The 17261-nt window shown below is 40.5% G+C and overlaps 2 protein-coding genes across 6 annotated transcripts in view; both read left to right on the top strand.

The window, feature by feature from the left end:
* The window catches only part of kif1aa (kinesin family member 1Aa), a 34402-nt gene extending 26204 nt beyond the window's left edge, over positions 1-8198 (top strand). The window contains exons 38-49 of the mRNA XM_029499305.1: positions 1377-1403; positions 4092-4206; positions 4315-4448; positions 4527-4588; positions 4670-4815; positions 5661-5849; positions 5987-6058; positions 6183-6304; positions 7257-7394; positions 7489-7681; positions 7767-7885; positions 7970-8198. Of these exons, the coding sequence (XP_029355165.1) occupies positions 1377-1403; positions 4092-4206; positions 4315-4448; positions 4527-4588; positions 4670-4815; positions 5661-5849; positions 5987-6058; positions 6183-6304; positions 7257-7394; positions 7489-7681; positions 7767-7885; positions 7970-8012 (1360 nt within the window). The 3' untranslated portion in view covers positions 8013-8198. The remainder of the gene's footprint in view (positions 1-1376; positions 1404-4091; positions 4207-4314; positions 4449-4526; positions 4589-4669; positions 4816-5660; positions 5850-5986; positions 6059-6182; positions 6305-7256; positions 7395-7488; positions 7682-7766; positions 7886-7969) is intronic.
* Positions 8199-11799: 3601 nt separating this feature from the next.
* On the top strand, positions 11800-16876 carry scly (selenocysteine lyase). 5 transcript variants are annotated; one of them, XM_029500283.1, is made up of 13 exons: positions 11800-11916; positions 12375-12518; positions 12697-12806; positions 12957-13057; positions 13157-13334; positions 13444-13571; positions 13722-13877; positions 13971-14077; positions 14181-14217; positions 15139-15222; positions 16120-16219; positions 16369-16438; positions 16530-16876. In XM_029500283.1, the coding sequence occupies exons 2-13, from the start codon at positions 12442-12444 to the stop codon at positions 16681-16683; spliced, it is 1302 nt and encodes a 433-aa protein (XP_029356143.1). In that variant the 5' UTR covers positions 11800-11916; positions 12375-12441; the 3' UTR covers positions 16684-16876. The 5 variants fall into 5 exon arrangements, with proteins under 5 accessions (XP_029356143.1, XP_029356142.1, XP_029356141.1 ...); XM_029500282.1 differs by having other exon boundaries at positions 11820-12275; XM_029500281.1 differs by having other exon boundaries at positions 11820-12279.
* The last annotated feature ends 385 nt before the right edge of the window (positions 16877-17261 follow it).

Raw genomic sequence — 17261 nt, 5'->3', positions numbered from 1 at the left:
TAGGACTCAGTATGATGTCATGCATTGGACAAATAACATTTCATCACTATTTTATTGAATCTATTGATTCATTTTGACATTCAAGAACCGCTGATTTTAGATAACAATTAACTTTCTCTTAATCATGGCTTGACTTTAATAATGTCTATTGGCTTATTTGAATAAGGTGTGTCTGGATGGATTGCAGCCAGGTTTGAAGAGTAGACTAACAGTTAGAAGAAGGAGCTCTCTGAATGTTAACCCAACCCAGACTATAACAAAAAAAGTGTCATTTATAATAACTTTCACAAATCCTACACAAATGTTTGTAGAAATTATCTTCTGTGCCCGATAGGATCATGTTTTTCTGCAGCTAGCCACTAGAGGGAAGTATGTGTCTTTCAAGGCTTTTGGTCCTGTAATGGGAACTGATGTTCAGACATACAGAATAGTAAGATAATGAACTCATTTGTTAGTCTTTTAATTTCTAAACTTATCATCACCAGTGTATCATTGACAATAACTGTTGCATAATACTATATCATACAAAATCAGTATTCAAAGCATGTTTACTTTGTTACAATGACAAATATCAGTATAGCTCTCCTCATTCATTCATCTTCTAGCACCCCATTATCGGGTTGCAGGGGATGCTAGAGTCATTTTCATCTCGCACTGGGTGAGGGTGGGGTCACCCTGGACAGGTCACTAGTCCATCACAGGGCCAACACACAGAGACAGACAGAGACCAACAACCACTCACACTCAGACCTACGGACAGTTTATAGTCACCACTTAACCCAAACATGATGTCACTGGACGGTGGGAGGAAACCCACACAGGCATGGGGAGAACATGCAAACTCCGCACCAAAAGACCCCAGGCCCGGGAATCATACCAGCGACCTTCTTGTTGTGGGGCAACAGCAGCACTTACCACTATTCCACTGTGCTGCTCAGTGTAGCTATCCTTTGGCCTTAATTAACAAATGACCCAAGGCTAATTTATACTCAAATATACTTTTAAATATATTTGGCCATTTATAATTTTTTTGACTCTCTGTTTTTGGAGCTTTTCTAGCCAACCACTCCCTAATGCATTACCAACCCAGGTTTCCCGAATTTCCGTCTACATCAACTGAATGCTCCAAGTAACTCTGACCAGTGGCCGTGGTCAAAGAGCCTGTCTTTGACAGTGACGCGTCCCCTCAGTACAGCACTAAGCATTTGTGATGTTTTGGCCTCAGTAGCCACGAATTATGTTTAAAAGCTCAACACCAGGCTGTGGTCGAATGTGCTCTCTGCTCAGTTTTGCTAATACTAACATCAAGGTGTAAATGGATGCTAACATTTTTCTCCCTCCAATTCACTAACAGAATGTTGTTTTTGCTTTTGCAGACAGTTTCTTGATTCGGACATGCCTAGGTATATTATATTGCCTCTCTTCTCTTGCTCTTAAGTTACACATGCACCTTGTCTTTCTAACACCTTCTTTCCCTGTCATTCCAAATTGTCCTCCAGCGATTTTGTCCCTTCTGTCCCACTCTGCCATTGCTGTCTGCAGCTCATCTCTGCCTTTTTGTTTTCTCCCTCTCATGATGAGTGAGGGAAACTTTCCTGCATGTGTCTGGTTCTCTTGCTGCGCTGGGTGTGTGTTTGAGCTGTTATCAGGCTTCGGTTTATGATGGACAGGTTCTGCATGGCTCACTGTGCTTCTTGTGAACTGTCCTTGGCTGTGTCTCTGCCGGAGGTGTCGTGGGGCCAGTATCACTCTCTCTGTTTCCACTTCAACAACTGCTGCTGGGATCATATATTTCAGAAAGCGCGTAGTCAATATTTGGTCCATCTTGCATTCTTTATAAGGACAGAAACAATACATTTCGAATATCCCATATTGTAGAATAAATTACATTTTATAAAGTGAAAAAAGTAGTCACCACCATTATTCTTTTCTCAAGCCCTGCCCAGCCAAATGTGGCATCCAGCCTCACAAGATCTGATGTTTTCATATTTATCTGTCAACCCCTGACTTCTTATTACTGCAGCTCTCTCAGACAGAACAGAGACAGTTTGGGGCACTTAGTAAAGAAGTACATCTCCTTAATCTATCTTTTTATGAACATAGAAACTTGAAATAAAACTATGGAAAGACGCTGTCTAAACACTACAATATGGGACTTTTAAATGCTGCCTACATTAGTATCAGCATCACTACGTCCATCTCCTGAATGTTTAGAGATTGTATTGCAGTGAAATTTAAATTTAAAATGCACCAGTCAGCCAACAGAATTGCATTTTATTCCTGGAACGTAAAGGTTTTGGTTTGGTATTAGTGCTTCATGCCAGGAGAGGGTGGTAGAAATCCATTATTGCACCAGAGTTCATTTTAAACAACAAAGGCAACAACTTCCTGGAGTTAGCATGAATATTCATGAAATTCAACACTGTTCATGTGTTGGGCTTGCTGTGAAGAAATATTTTGAATCCATGGATGCGATTTTCTTAGTTACCTCAAATACTGAGAGCCAGTGAGTTCTTCCAATCACAGCTACAGAGTGGTAACAGGAATACAAGTCACCCACTATTTCTCAAATGCTGTAATATGGCTCACATCATTTACAGTACCCACTCTGGCATGATATTCAAATGCAGCTATTAAAATGTAATCTAGTGAACCATTACTTCATCAGTAGCACTTTGCCCAAAATCACAGCAATGTTGTGAATATTTTTAAATCCTGCTTGTACCTGTGAAACTCTGCCAAACACCAGAAACAAATGGCTCCTCACATGTGAAGCCAGCAGCATGACTTCAATCCTGGCTGCTGCATTTTTAGGAGGTAGTAAAATCTAGAGAAGCATATGTTGGTGTAGTGTGAGGAGGAAATTGCTTCTTGTTGTGTAAGTGACAAGGTTTGTACTACTGGGACAGCAGTGGCGTGTGTGTTTGTGTGTGTGTGTGTGTGTGTGTGTGTGTGTGAGAGAGAGAGACTATTCAAGCTAATTACTTAAAAACAGGCAATTTGTACACTGATTCACCTTAACTCTCACTGAGAATTAGTCACTTTCTTCTGGGTGACACAATGTCCACTTTCCCACAAGGTCACCTCAGTCTAAGGCCAGTTTGGGCCCAACATCTGAACCTCATGAAGGGTCCATTCAACCAGTTTTAATGGCTTGCAGAAACATTACTTTCCTTTTTACAATCTTGCTTGGATTATCTTTTTTAGATTTAAAGCCCGTCCAGGCTGAGGGCCAGAAGAGAAACTGGTTACAGCGTGTGATTATTTCCCTTTGAGGGGAAATGGGAAAAATCATGTACATTAATGCATGAAGTACAGAGGTGTAACAGAAAGCAGGGTTGTTTCTGAAAAATGGCCATGTGCTGTAGTTTGATGTTTTCAGTGGTAGAGCAGGATGAGTGGTTCCATCAAGTCCATCAGAGCCTTCTACGGGATTTCTCAGCTGGTTTCTTATGGGTGAGATGCACTGTCCAGGACAGTATTTACAGAATGAGATAACAGTGTGGGAAAAGACAAACACAATCCCAGCCACACAAGTGCATAACCACAACATACTTCTTGACTCTCACTTTCTATTCTTTTGCTGATTTCTTCTTTCTCACAGCATTTCCTTGGGAGTTGACCATAGGTATTTCACTGCCCCGTCCCTCATTTCTTCTGGCTGTTTCTCATCCTCCCTTCACTTTTTTCTGTAGCTACTAACAATCATCTCTGCTTTCTTTGCTTTTATATGGCGTTTTGTATAAAGCAGAACATCAATCCAGTCATCTTGTTGCATGCAAAAAGTTTTTGTTAATGCTCTTTTGTACTAAGATTTTTATGAATATCCACTCTAATGATTTTTATTATCTAATGTCAATTGTAACGTGACAGTTCTTTTTCCAAATCATAAAATTAAGTTCTCTGTGTATCAAACTTTTAGTGCACATCTTTTTGTGTGTAAAGTATTTTTTGATTATTGAAGTTAAAGAAGTTGTTTTTTTCTGTTAGTAGCTTTACAAACTTTGATTTGATTTAAACGGTTTTTATTGCATTAATTGTGGTAGTTTTTTAATTTTCTTGGTGTTTTGTTGAACAACTAATCACCTCAGGACCTTCTACCGCTTTGAGGCGGCTTGGGATAGCTCCATGCACAACTCTCTGCTACTAAACCGAGTCACGCCATATGGAGAGAAGATTTACATGACCCTCTCTGTCTATCTGGAGGTGCAGTATATTCATGAGAGGCAAAAAATTCTCCTGCAGGATTACAGATCATGTGTGAATGACTCTCGATGAACAATCTCTGCAAATAATACACTTCTCCACTTACAGATGGAAAATTGCACCCAGCCCGCATTCATAACCAAAGATATCTGCATGGTGTTTTACTCACGAGACACAAAGCTCTCAGCCTCCCGCTCTATTCGCAACCTTTTTGGTACTGGAAGCCTCCGAGCAGCAGATGGGTGAGTTTGAAAGAACTATGAAAATCAACATGTAATGTTTATTGTCAATGCAGCAAATTTTTCTGTTTCTTTTTGTAGAAACCGTGTAACTGGAGTTTATGAGGTCAGCTTATGTAACCTAGCAGATGCAGGAAGCCCAGGTGAGGGTTGACACAAAAACTTTCACCTGCTTTATGTTTTACCTCTGAAGCATTTTTAAAATTTCGCCAATCCCACCCAAGGTATGCAGAGGAGACGTAGGCGGGTGCTGGACACCTCAGTGGCCTACGTCCGTGGGGAGGAGAACTTGGCTGGATGGAGGCCCCGCAGCGATAGCCTTATTTTGGACCACCAGTGGGAGTTGGAGAAGCTCAGCCTCCTTCAAGATGTGAGGGCCATTTGTTAGTCTTCTATTGTAATAGTTACTTTAAATATCATCTGAACGCTCCAAGATATCTAGTTCATAAATAATTCTAAATTGGCTTCAGAGCCTAATTCACATATATGCCATTTGCTCTCTATATGAAAAATCATCCTTTACATAGATACCGTGTGTTCACATGAATTTACTGAAGAATCATTTGCCCCTGTTGTTATTCAGCAGTTACCAGAAGTAACTCTTAATGTGTCGAAGTGTTATGACAACCTGTTTCTTTTAAACTGTAAAAGGTCAATGGACTACATTAATACAGTGCTTTTCTAGTCTTATCATCCACTCAAAGTTCTTTACAATGGAGACATCCTTCACCCATTTAAAACAATCATTCAATTTTTTTTAAACATATTGTGCTTTTTACTATTCACGCACCAATGAATCACAGGGAGCTATTTAAAATTTGACAAATAAGTTATTTTATGTTGCCTTTCGCTTCAGAGAAATTTCTTTAATTTTAAGAGATAAATGTTAGAGAAACGTTACGTTGTATGTAATGGGCAGCACAGCATAAAGGTGGGTTCAATTCCTGGGCCTGGGGCTTTTCTGTGCGGCATTTGCTTGTTCTGCCTGTGTTTGTGTGGGTCTCCTCCAACTGTGCAAAGACATGCATTCATTGGTGAATAGGTGTCTCTAAACTGTCGTAGGTCTGAGTTTGAGTGTGTGTGGTTGTTGGTCTTTGTCTGTCTCTGTGTGTTGGCCCTGTGATGGACTCACCCAGTGTGAGCTGGGATTGGCTCCAGCACCCCCCGCGGTGGAAGATGAATGAGCATTATGTCATTTTTCTTCTGTTCTCTCAGGTGGAGAAGACCAAACATTACCTCTTGTTGAGAGAGAAACTGGAGTCTACTCGGCTCATGGGCCAGGAGTCCTTGCAGTCGTGTGCTGAGGAGTTAAATGAGTCTCCTCAGCCCCCCGAAGTGGACCAGGAGATCAGCAGCCCCAGTTCTGAAATCACCACAGAGAGGCAGAGGGAGCTTGCTGCCAAGGTCAGTCAGCCTTGAGTTAGTCATGATATTAACATATAATCAGGATGGTCTTTTAGCACTGATGATGTGGTTTTCTATATAAGTTCATATGCAGACATTATACGGGCTTTTATTTACGCTCTCTGTCCTTTCCACAGTGCCTGAGGCTGCTCACTCACTCCTTCAACAGAGAATATGGCCATGTTTGTGTCAGCGCCAGTGAAAGCAAGGTAGTGCTCTAAAGACTGCCATGAAAGCACAAATATATATATATATATATATATAAGAGGGTGATATCATTAGTGTTTGAACTGTAGTTGACCCAGCACCCATGTGCCTGTCTGTGTGCTACAGATCTCAGAAATGTCTGTCACAACGTTAAGAGATTCCACTTCAATCCCTGCTCTCAACACAATCATACCCTCCTCAACATGCCCTTCACTGGTTGAAGGCTGCTGTGGAAACACCGAACTCAGGTAACTTCACACTTGTATGGGTAGTGTTTTGTATTCATTCTTATCCTTGGTTACTATGGAAGCCTTTTGCACATGCTGCAGTCAGGAGTATCCAATTGTTGTGTGTTACAGACTGTGTTCTCCTTTCTTATGACTACGAAGTTTGTTAGACAGAACGCAAAGAATTGAGGATGGTATTGTTGCTCACACATTGGAAAGTACTTTGCTGGGTTTGTGGTTTGTTATCAGTATTCTTCTAAAATTTTCAATATTGCTCCCAATACATTGGCTCAGATACTGCGTCCAGAATGATACTTCGAAATCTCGATCACATTACACATGATGGTAAAAAATAAAAAATCTGTTTCATTTATCAGCTCCTCAACATTTTTGCATTATATCAGTAAGTAAAACTTTAAGTAAACAAAAATTGATTTGGCTGCTGTGATATGCCACGTAGCTCCACTAAAATATAAGAGCACAAAGGAACATGAACAATACAATAAAATAGTGCAAACAGTTATCAGTGCCAAATCAACACTAACCCTAACCCAACACGTACGTTTTTACATTAGACTCACAGCTTAAATTTTTTTCAACATCTTTTAATGTTGTGCCTCTTGGGGATGAGACCCAGAATAGTCACTCTACAGCCTTTCAAAACACAATACACACTGACTGTGAATTCCGTCTCTGGGCCTAAACCAAGGTGTAACCTCACCTATTTCCCCCGGATGCCTCAATACAGCGAGTCACCAGGACTTTTAGATCTTGGCACATCAAACATGCTGTCTGCTTACTGGCTCACTGCCATTGATGAGATTACCCTCTTTCCGAAATTTAGTACTGAACAACAAGACATCTTGTGATACTCGAGGATATTGAGGTATTTTGGTCGGTGCCAAAATAGTATCGACTTCGATATTCAGCCCGAGTTATCAGTGCTCAAAAGCTTCTTCTGCTTGTACTGCAGACCTCCAATGCCTCGCTCACGTGCCACAAGTCCTGGTCCTGACACACAGCATGACACAGAGGCCAAGAAGTCTGCTGCCTCTGAAGCTAAGCCCCGCGCCCGCAGATTTGTCCCGGATATCCAGGAGATCAGAGTGAGGTGAGGTTGAGTTGGCTCTTACTCCAAAGAAACGTCCTCTCTTTGACAGTTTGTCTGATTCTCGTGTGGTAATAACTGGCTGACTGTTTTTCAGCCCCATCGTGTCAAAGAAGGGTTACATACATTTCTTGGAGCCACAGACCAACGGCTGGGTAAAGCGTTACGTTGTGGTGCGGCGGCCGTACGTCTACATCTACAACACAGAAAGAGACACTGTGGAGCGAGCTATTGTCAACCTCTCCTCTGCTCAGGTGGAATACAGTGAGGATCAGCAGGCAATGCTGAAGGTAGTTCACCAGAATCCTCCAGAAACTCCTCTTTCCTACCTGTTGTGCCTAAATATACTGAGACATTTCTTCTCTTCCTCCACAGACCCCAAACACATTTGCTGTGTGTACAGAGCATCGTGGTATATTGCTTCAAGCCACTAATGACAAAGAGATGCATGACTGGCTATATGCGTTTAACCCTCTCCTTGCTGGAACTATCAGGTAAACAATTACTAGAGCCTCTCAGATGATAGCACAAAGGTTTTATTATTTTTACATGAATGCATCTTCTCATCTGCCTTTCAGGTCAAAGCTGTCGAGAAGACGAGCTGGACAGATGAGGATGTGAAAAAGCACTCTTAACAAATTCAATGAAATAAGAATGAACGCAAAAACTTCATGTATATAGATCCTTGTCTTTAATGCTCCCCCTGTGCTGAGCCCCCTCCCCACCACCACCATCACCAACAAACATCTTCCCCCTGTACGTCCTCAGTTTATCACTATTGTCCTCGGCACCTTAAGTGCCCATTTTGTGTCAGGCCTTTGCTGCGGTGTGAGTCTTGTATTCAAAAGAACCTCTTCAAAAAGCTGTCACTTAATGTTCTGGAGTTTATTCATAGCTGGACGGAAAGACGTAGCAACAGTTTCTTATCTCAGATTACATACGTATGGTAATGTACTGTAGTTGTTGTCAGTGACACATCAAGCCTTATACATTTAGTCCCTAAAAAATGCAGTGGCATTTATATTACCTTAAGCTGCCATGTCAGTGAGGATTGCATTGCTTCATTTGCATCAGAAAATAAACCAACATGCAGGTTCTTCTCTACTTTGCTCTGCAGCTATATATAGATTCTCTAAACCGGCTGAAACGTACAGCTAGAAAAAACACGCTAAAAGAAAAAAATGACAGTTGAGTGTGATTCTTCAGAATGTTTCTCTCCTCTCTCTGATTCATGACTCTTGACATTGATCTGCCTCCTATCCCTAAAACTACTTAGAAACTTTAGCACACACAGCCTGGCAAGGGAATGGCATATCAAGAGAAATTTCATGTTCTTGTGGCATTTTGATAAATCCATGTCGTTTTAGCTACTTGTAGGAGCACAGTGGGTATCTGCAATCACACTTTAAGTAATATGATATCATCCCATTAATCCTCCCAATTTAATCTCATGCTCTACCTGAATTTTGTTTTCAAATGTGATATATTTAGATATTTAACAGCTTTATTATTTATTTCTGCATGTATTTATTTACAAAGACATTTATATTTCTAAAGTAGTAGTACCGTGCAATTTCTGCACACTGCACTTTTTAATATCAGTTCCTTAAATATTTGTCCCCACACAAATATAATACAATAATACAACCTTGTCCCAATACAATTAATATGAATGAAACATTGTATTCATTTTCTAATTGCCCAGTTTCTTGGCCTGATTGCTTGAATAATAACATCCCCTTTAAGATTAGGAGACACCTGACCAACTAACATACATTTGACAAGTTCAATAGGTAGAAAACATTAAGGTTATCTTTTCCTTCGCAACTGCACAAAGCTACCGTGGTCAGTGATGAAAAGTGTAAACTATCCCTGACAGTGCAGAATAGAAACTGTCTATCTGTATTGATAAATGTAGTGCCTCTCTTTTCAGTCATACTGCATAGGTGTACTGTACAGAATGCCTCTGCACCAGTTGCTTTGAAACTACATCTTTCATGCTGCTATAATCCTGTTCTGGAAATGTCTACAAATAATATCACTCTACTGGTTTTCATCATCATCATCACTTACATATTGTGTAACAAAACATCATGGGAATGTCAGATTTCCAATCTGGTCGATCAGATGCCATATAATAGAGAATTTTCCATAACACACAGTATACCAACTTTTCATGCACACATAAACTTTTGTATGGATGGCCAGCAAGCATGTGACTTTGTTCAACAAACTCACTTTAAGTGGAAAAAAAATCACTTGTGGTGAAAGTGTCAAAATGCAGCTGCAAAATGTACTTGTGTTCTTTCTCCCTCAGCTGATGGTTGATGAAACATGCGTCTGTGCATTTTCATGAGCATTTCAGTTTGATCGGTGAGCATGCCTCAGGTCAGCCAGCCTGGAGAGCATGTTCCATGATGGTAGAGATATGTCAATTAAGATTAAGATCAACATCTCAAAGCATCTAACCTGGACAGAAGACTCAAGTCTGTGTCAGTTCTGTATCCTTATATTTTTGCTTCTGATGTAATCCATACCTTAATCTACTGAAAGTGTATTTCCTGATCTTGGAAAGTATTCTGTGTGTTGTGGACATACTTTGAGGTGATCCAATCACCATCATTACAATCTTATACGTGCGAACAATTGTTGGTAGTTGTAAGTTAATCAAGCAGTCTAATGTGCGTTCATATATTTTGTAAGAAGTTGGGCCATCGATATAGTGTCAAAGTCTATCACAGACTTCCTTGGCGGAGATTTGAGTTGTATTTTATCCAGCGACAGCATCATCACAGAGGGAATACCTGCTGCACTATACATTACGCTGTCTCAAGCACTAGTTCCCTCCTCATTTCTTTTAAATCCCAATCTTAAAAATGAAATGTGAGTTCCAGTCTGATCTCAATGTTGAGATTATCCCTCTTGTTTTGTTTTGGCCTTTTTAATGTGCATTACTTTTGAGCCAACCAAAGTTTTGTTGGTGCAGTCACACACGCACACAAAAATCACACTGAATGTACGTCAGTTTTTGAAAATCCATTTTCTGCTGGTGTGGTTGTGTTGAGTTGTGTACTGGATTCACAGTCAGGTTCCTTTTTGATTGTAGTTAGTTTTATTATCAGGGAACCATATGGGACATACCTGTAATAATCAGTCTATTGGTGTGTGGGAGGATGTAATAGGTTATTATAGCCCTGTTAGGATTTGCATCTTGTACAAAGTAATACTGTAGGTTACCTGACTGTCACACTCATACTTTCAGTATCTACCTTCACCATCATGCTCTGACAGCCTTCACAAAATCTACTTTTTCTAATCCCTCCCTTTTGAAGGAATAGCATTTGCATTTTTGTGTTTCCACATCTAATCTTTTTTTTCCGCACTATCAAATTATTTTGCATTGTACATAAACATGATTGCTGTGAACATTGTATTATAAAGTTGCACCCATTTACAAAATCTTAAATGGGCAGTAGTTCAGTCAGTGTCTTTGAGTGTTGGAGTTTAGCGTCAAATGTTTGTGTACACTAAACACATTGTCATATATTAAATAAACATTGAAATTATGCAACACAAAGTAATTGACTCTTTTCTTTCTTTAAAAAGTGGGTGTAACAATCTAACAGGTGTTTTTACATTTTGACTAAACTGTGAGATGGGCACATTTTGTAATTTCATTCAGAGGATGTAATTCTCCCCATCTCACAATATTTGAAGATATTAAGCAGCTGAGAGGAAAGAAGTTTGTTTGGTGAATAATTCAGAGCCATCTCTTAAAATAACGCAGTTAACTGAGACCAGTGATGACTTTCGACTTCAGAAACCTCCTGGAGCAGATCCATCACAGCCAAAAACACACCAGTCTAAGCTTCAGTGAAAATATGTGACCTATTTATGTCTGACTTTGAAGTGTTAACTGTTATTATTATTAGTATTATTTTCACTTCCTCCTTCAGTTTTATGGCAGCGTTGCTTTTAAGGACATCATGGAAAAAGGAGGACCAGGTTCCTGGTGTGTGTCGGTCTGAACTCCGGGCACTCGGGGTAAGAGAGTGTGAGTGTGTGTGTGTGTGTCCATCAGCATCACGGCGTGTACCTGTGTGTCTGTGTGTGTGTGTGTGTGTGTGTGTGTGTGTGTGTGTATGTGTATATGTATATACATATACATACGACAGTTGCCGGTCTCAATGAAAACATGGAATGGAGTTCTTACTTGGGATTTTCTCGTAACGAACAAGTGGAACGGCTTTGATAATAAAACACCGACACAGCGATCTAAAACACTTTTTTTGGGGGGGGGGTCACATTCTGATCGCCTGATTATCGACATGGGAACATCGTCTGTGTGTGATCACTCACATCTCGTACAGATTGTTTCGGGAGCTTCTTCAGTAAGTTCCCAAACTGCCGCTTCGCCTTTAAGTCGCCCGGACTCTCCGGGGAGCGGAGCCTCCGAGCGGGCCAGCTGATCATTGACCCAGGCTGTAAAACATCCAGACACGATACCCTCACATCACCTCTAAAGGTGAGAAACACGGCTAAGATCATCATTGTCACACCGAGGCGTGAGTCCCGGTCCAAGTTTAGCTTCACGGCGCGGAGGCAGAATTAAGTCCGGTAAATGTTAACAGGGCGCGTGAGTTAGCACTACAAGCTAGCTTCAGCTAAAGCAAACAAAGTCGGCCTTAGTTCGGACAGCCGGTCCGGACCGGAGCTGGGTGATCGGGTCCAAAGCTCTGGACTCACAGAGTTGGAGAAAAGACCCTGAACAGATTCAAACATGTCGACACCAAACGCACTCAGATAAACAGCTGGACCTGACGGAACAGTTGCAACATCTGGATTTCCACGACGCTCCCACCTGCTGCGGATATAATATACATTGAAAGTAGCGTTTGATTCAAACTCATTCAGCTCTATCATATTAAATGCAACCTGATTGCAGTGGATGAATTGCCCGTGTTGCTGTTTAATGTTTTACAGGGAACCTGAAAAAATCGACTGGGTGTCTAACTTCCTCCCATGAAGCTCGCCTTTTCTTCGCAGGAATATGGCGAAGCAAACTGAAGACAGCGTCATGCTGAAGGGTCACACCTCCCATCATCATTCAGAAAGCAATGCAGACAGGTGGGTCTGATTTGGCTGAGTCACACCATCACAGCCGTTCTCTGAATCAAATCGATACATTCACTCTGTGCAACGCAGTCTTTGTTGCTCTTTGCCTGGTGCATCACATACAGTAGGCTCAAGTCTTTTTTAGAAAAAAAAAAAAAAAAAATTCTTCAATGCACTCAACGCAAGATAGGGTCTACATGGACTACAATGCTACCACTCCACTGGAACCAGACGTTATCCAGGCCATTAATGAAGCCCTGCAGGAAGCCTGGGGAAACCCGAGCAGTAACTATATAGCAGGTGAAGAATGCTCTCTGAAAATCTCATTACATCCAAATTTTAACCTGATTTGTACATGTAAAGGGAATTGACAAGTTCAGATTTTCTGTAAGTAACCCATTGCAGAGTGGTCAATGATCTGAGAGTGCACAAAACTTTTGTTATGTCTAGGTGCCAAGGCCAAGAAAATTATTCATCAGTCCAGAGAGAATGTGGCGAGAATGGTTGGAGGGAAAGAAGAGGACTTAATTTTTACCTCCGGTGGAACAGAGGTAATTTACATCACACGCTGGCGTAAAAAAATATATAATTTTATAATTCATACTGACATCATTAATGCACCCATTGTTCATCAACTAATATTCTTTCAGGCTAACAACCTAGTGCTCCACTCCGCTGTAGAATACTTCAGGAGAAGCTGCAGCGCTGCAGAACAAGGTGAAGGGCACCACAATGGATGCACAGGCCATCCCCACATTATCACCACAAATGTGGAGCATGACTCAGTGAAACTAGTCGCTGAGCATCTACAGAGAGAGGGCAAGGCAGGTAGGAGGAGAGGAAGACTTTTTTTTTTTTTTAAAATGGTTAAATAATATGCCACCTTCCATTTATTCCCATTCTAGACTTGCTTGATTTACTGTTGTTTTCGTCTCAGATGTGACATTTGTGCCCGTGTCTAAGCTGACAGCCCATGTCGAAGTGGAGGACATCATTGCTGCGGTGCGTCCCAACACTTGTCTCATCTCCGTTATGCTGGCCAACAATGAGACAGGAGTCATCATGGTAGGAAGAAACATGCAGATCATTTAAAAATTCATGTTTTCTAAAAGTTTCTGCTGTTGTTCACTGACAGATTCTTTCCTGTGTTTTATTTAGTTTATAAATGTTTACAGCTGTTTCAAATTAAAGAATAAAACTCCTTTGTTTTGTCAGCCAATCCAAGAGATCTGCCGGAGAGTAAAATTTCTCAACAAGTTGCGCGAGCGACTCAGGATCCTGGTGCACACTGATGCTGCCCAGGCTCTCGGGAAAATTCCAGTGGATGTCTGTGGACTGGGTGTTGATTACCTTACAATAGTGGGACACAAGGTCAGGAATCTGTTGTATAACTGCCTTGATTGTACATTAAAAATAAAATGTGGGAATGTTTTATTGATGGCGTTTGATTTTTTTTTTTTCTAGTTCTATGGCCCACGGATCGGCGCACTATATGTAAATGGTCTACAAACGACCACACCATTGTATCCAATGCTGTTTGGAGGAGGACAAGAAAGAAACTTCAGACCAGGGTAAAGAACTATATTACAACAGAACAAATTTGTATGTATGAAACAATGACCACAACCAGAGATTCTGCAATATTAAGGCCTGATTTCTTTCTGAATATTACAGGACAGAAAACACAGCAATGATTGCTGGTCTGGGAAAGGTAATTTTTCTGCTCTATTTATAATTTTTCTTTCCTTTTTTTTACAAGGAATCCAAAAGATTTGCAATATTCCTCTAAAAACTGGAATATTACAGAGATGTTTTTTTTTTGTGCATGTCAACAAATTAATGCATAAGTGTATGTACAGAGGAGTGGAAATTATCTAAATTAGTGTGGGATAGATACCTGATTGTTAAATGACTTCCTGTCTTCATAGAGTGGTGGTACAACTTACTCTTCAGGCACCTTTTCTAAAGGATTGATGTTCAAGGTTCAGCTTTTTTTTTTTTTTTTTTTCCATTTCATCCACCATGTAGTAACTATATGTTGAACAAATTTTATAAAACACTTTATCAGCTACATGTAATGATTATGAGCAGATACCGTGTTGACAGCCATGAAAATTCTTCTGTAATGTTCTTTGCCCTCATTAAATTATGTAGTTGCCAATCTGGTAATGAAAACCTAAAACATTCATTATGGTCATGCCCCCCTGCAGCTTTTTGCTTGTCCTGCAAGTGATTAAATCAATCCTTCAATTTCCTGGCTGTTCCCACACTTCTTTTGAATAAGGACTTTGTGATTCCAGTGGCATAGCAGCCGTACTGGTTGCACACACTGTTATGGTAATATTTAGCAGCTAAATGTCTGGCAAAAGTTGTTAAGCGTAGAAGCTTTACTGCAAACACATCAATAGTTGTAGAATATTATATCTTGACTTTGACTCTGACAAAGACAGTACTCAATACAAACACATTTCTTCTTTTTGCTATTTACTCACAGTACCAGTTGCAATATTTTCAGTTTTTTTTATGTTTTTAATTCTATGCAATACTCTTGATCCTGTAAAGTAGTTAATTTAGTTTCCAGCCTTGTCATCTTTACCTGTTTTTGTAACTGCTGATTTATCGTGTCTGTTAGGCTGCAGAGCTGGTGACTTCCAATCTGTCAGATTATGAGAGCCATATGAAAAGTATCACCCTTTACTTGGAAGAAAAACTGCAAGTAAGTTTGATGGAATTGCATCAGAATGACATCATGCTATCAGTGTAATTGTGCTTGCCTGGGGACGTAGCTCAGTGTTAGACCTTCATCCTTTGTATGCAGAGGCCATGGGTTCACACCCCAGCCAAAACACAAACTAGTGGTAGGCTTATGTCAGTCCCACACCCAGATAAATGGGGACGGTTGAGGCAGGAAGGGCATCTGGTGTAAATCATGTACGTCACACAGCTGACTTGCTAAAAGGGAAAAGCTGAAAGAGAGAGAAAAAAAAATCGGTGGAATTATTCTTGCTGAATATAAATGTTTTGGTTTATAATGATGCAATCAGTGTTAATGTAATTAAAAAATAAGGACTGTTTCTTGCTCCCTTTTCTTGAATTTAGCAATGACAGACTGAGAAAAACAAGTCTAATGTTCAGTTTTCCCACTATTTACAGACACAACACTTAACATACAGCCTCCTGTCCTAAACGTAACTCATATAGGTACATACAGTAAATATACAACTTCTGAAAATGAACAGAACAGAATAATGATCACTCATTATTATCATTAAATTATCATTAAATTAAAGTAGATGGTGCAAAAAGTAACCAAATATAATCAGAAGAGTGTTATAATTAACCAGAGAGGCGATACTCACAGTCACAGACAGTGTTAACATATTAAGACCTGGTCTTCTTTTGCAGAACTGATTATTGTGGGGTGTGTTTGGGGAGGGGTTTCTCTTTTTTTCTTATTTCTATGTGCCATACCTGTTTGGAACATTAATTGTTGGCTTCAGTGTGTATTCTTGAATGATTGCTAGATATTGCAACCTCAATTTAAAAAAGGAGAAAGGTGAAAATATTAACCTTTACTAACATTATTCTGCAGTTAATGATGCATTTTTTTCAGGCGGCCTTCAAAGACAGGATCCACTTCAACAGCCACTACCCTGGCTCTGACATCCTCCCCAACACATGTAATGTGTCTATCCTGGGCCCAACATTACAAGGTGATGTTTGTCAGTTTTGGCCATCTAGTCCAAACAGTGTCCTCGAATCCTACACCGCTAATTGTCAGAGGGAGTTCATGACCTGCTCAGGGTCATTTGTAAAGTCCAAAGGCTTCGAGTGATTAATCACTCTCTTGTTCCTGCTTCAGGCTGGAGGGTATTGTCCAACTGCAGGAAGCTGCTGGCCAGCGTTGGTGCTGCCTGCCACAGTGGAAACAGGTAAATGAATCCCTCTTCTTTCTGTTAAGCTTTTGTTCAGACACCATACTGTCCATAGTAATATAACCCCCCTTGCAATATGTCTGTCCAGGCCTTCCCATATCCTTCTGAGCTGTGGCATCTCCTCAGAGGTGGCAGCCAATGCTTTGAGGCTGAGTGTGGGCAGGGGGACAACCAAAGAAGATGTGGATGCAGTTGTGGAGGATCTGAAGGAAACTGTGTTGCTGTTGGAAAAAATGAACTGATGCGCAAGCTAAAGTTGAATTGAGGATCAAATAATGTTTTACACAATTATAAACCATCTGTAACTCTTATTTTAACAAAGTAAAGAGGATGAAATATTTCTATAAATAATAAAAAGGATGAAATTGATGTGACCCCAGGGGTGATGTTATGGAGAGATGCGAGTACTCAGCTTCCAACACGTCATGTGAGTAGCTAATCAGCTAATTGGAGCCAAAGTGACACATATGAGTCTTATTGAAATTAAATATTAACATACACTTCAAAGAACTTCCCTGATCTAATCAACCATGAAATATTCGAGGCAGATCATCTTGGAAATCTGTCTGCAACTCATCCCGACTCAGATGAATTTTTAAAATACTTGTAAAAAATAACACTGGTTGTAATCCACCATGCCTTGGCTCTGACTTGTCCCATTACTTAAGTTTCCGTGCTGCCTGAGCTCCCCCATCTCCAGTGAAGCATGGCTGCATGTGCCAGCAAATGGTCACTGCCGCACAAAGGAGAGCAGGGGGCCACTGGTGCTGCGTCTCCTCCTGTCTTTCATTACCTTTCCATCTCACACACACTGGCCCCC

Source organism: Echeneis naucrates, chromosome 4, assembly GCF_900963305.1.
Source record: "Echeneis naucrates chromosome 4, fEcheNa1.1, whole genome shotgun sequence".
In the NCBI taxonomy this organism is placed as follows: Eukaryota; Metazoa; Chordata; class Actinopteri; order Carangiformes; family Echeneidae; genus Echeneis; species Echeneis naucrates.
Note: the sequence above shows the minus strand (reverse complement) of the source record. Positions and strands in the feature narration are given on the sequence as shown.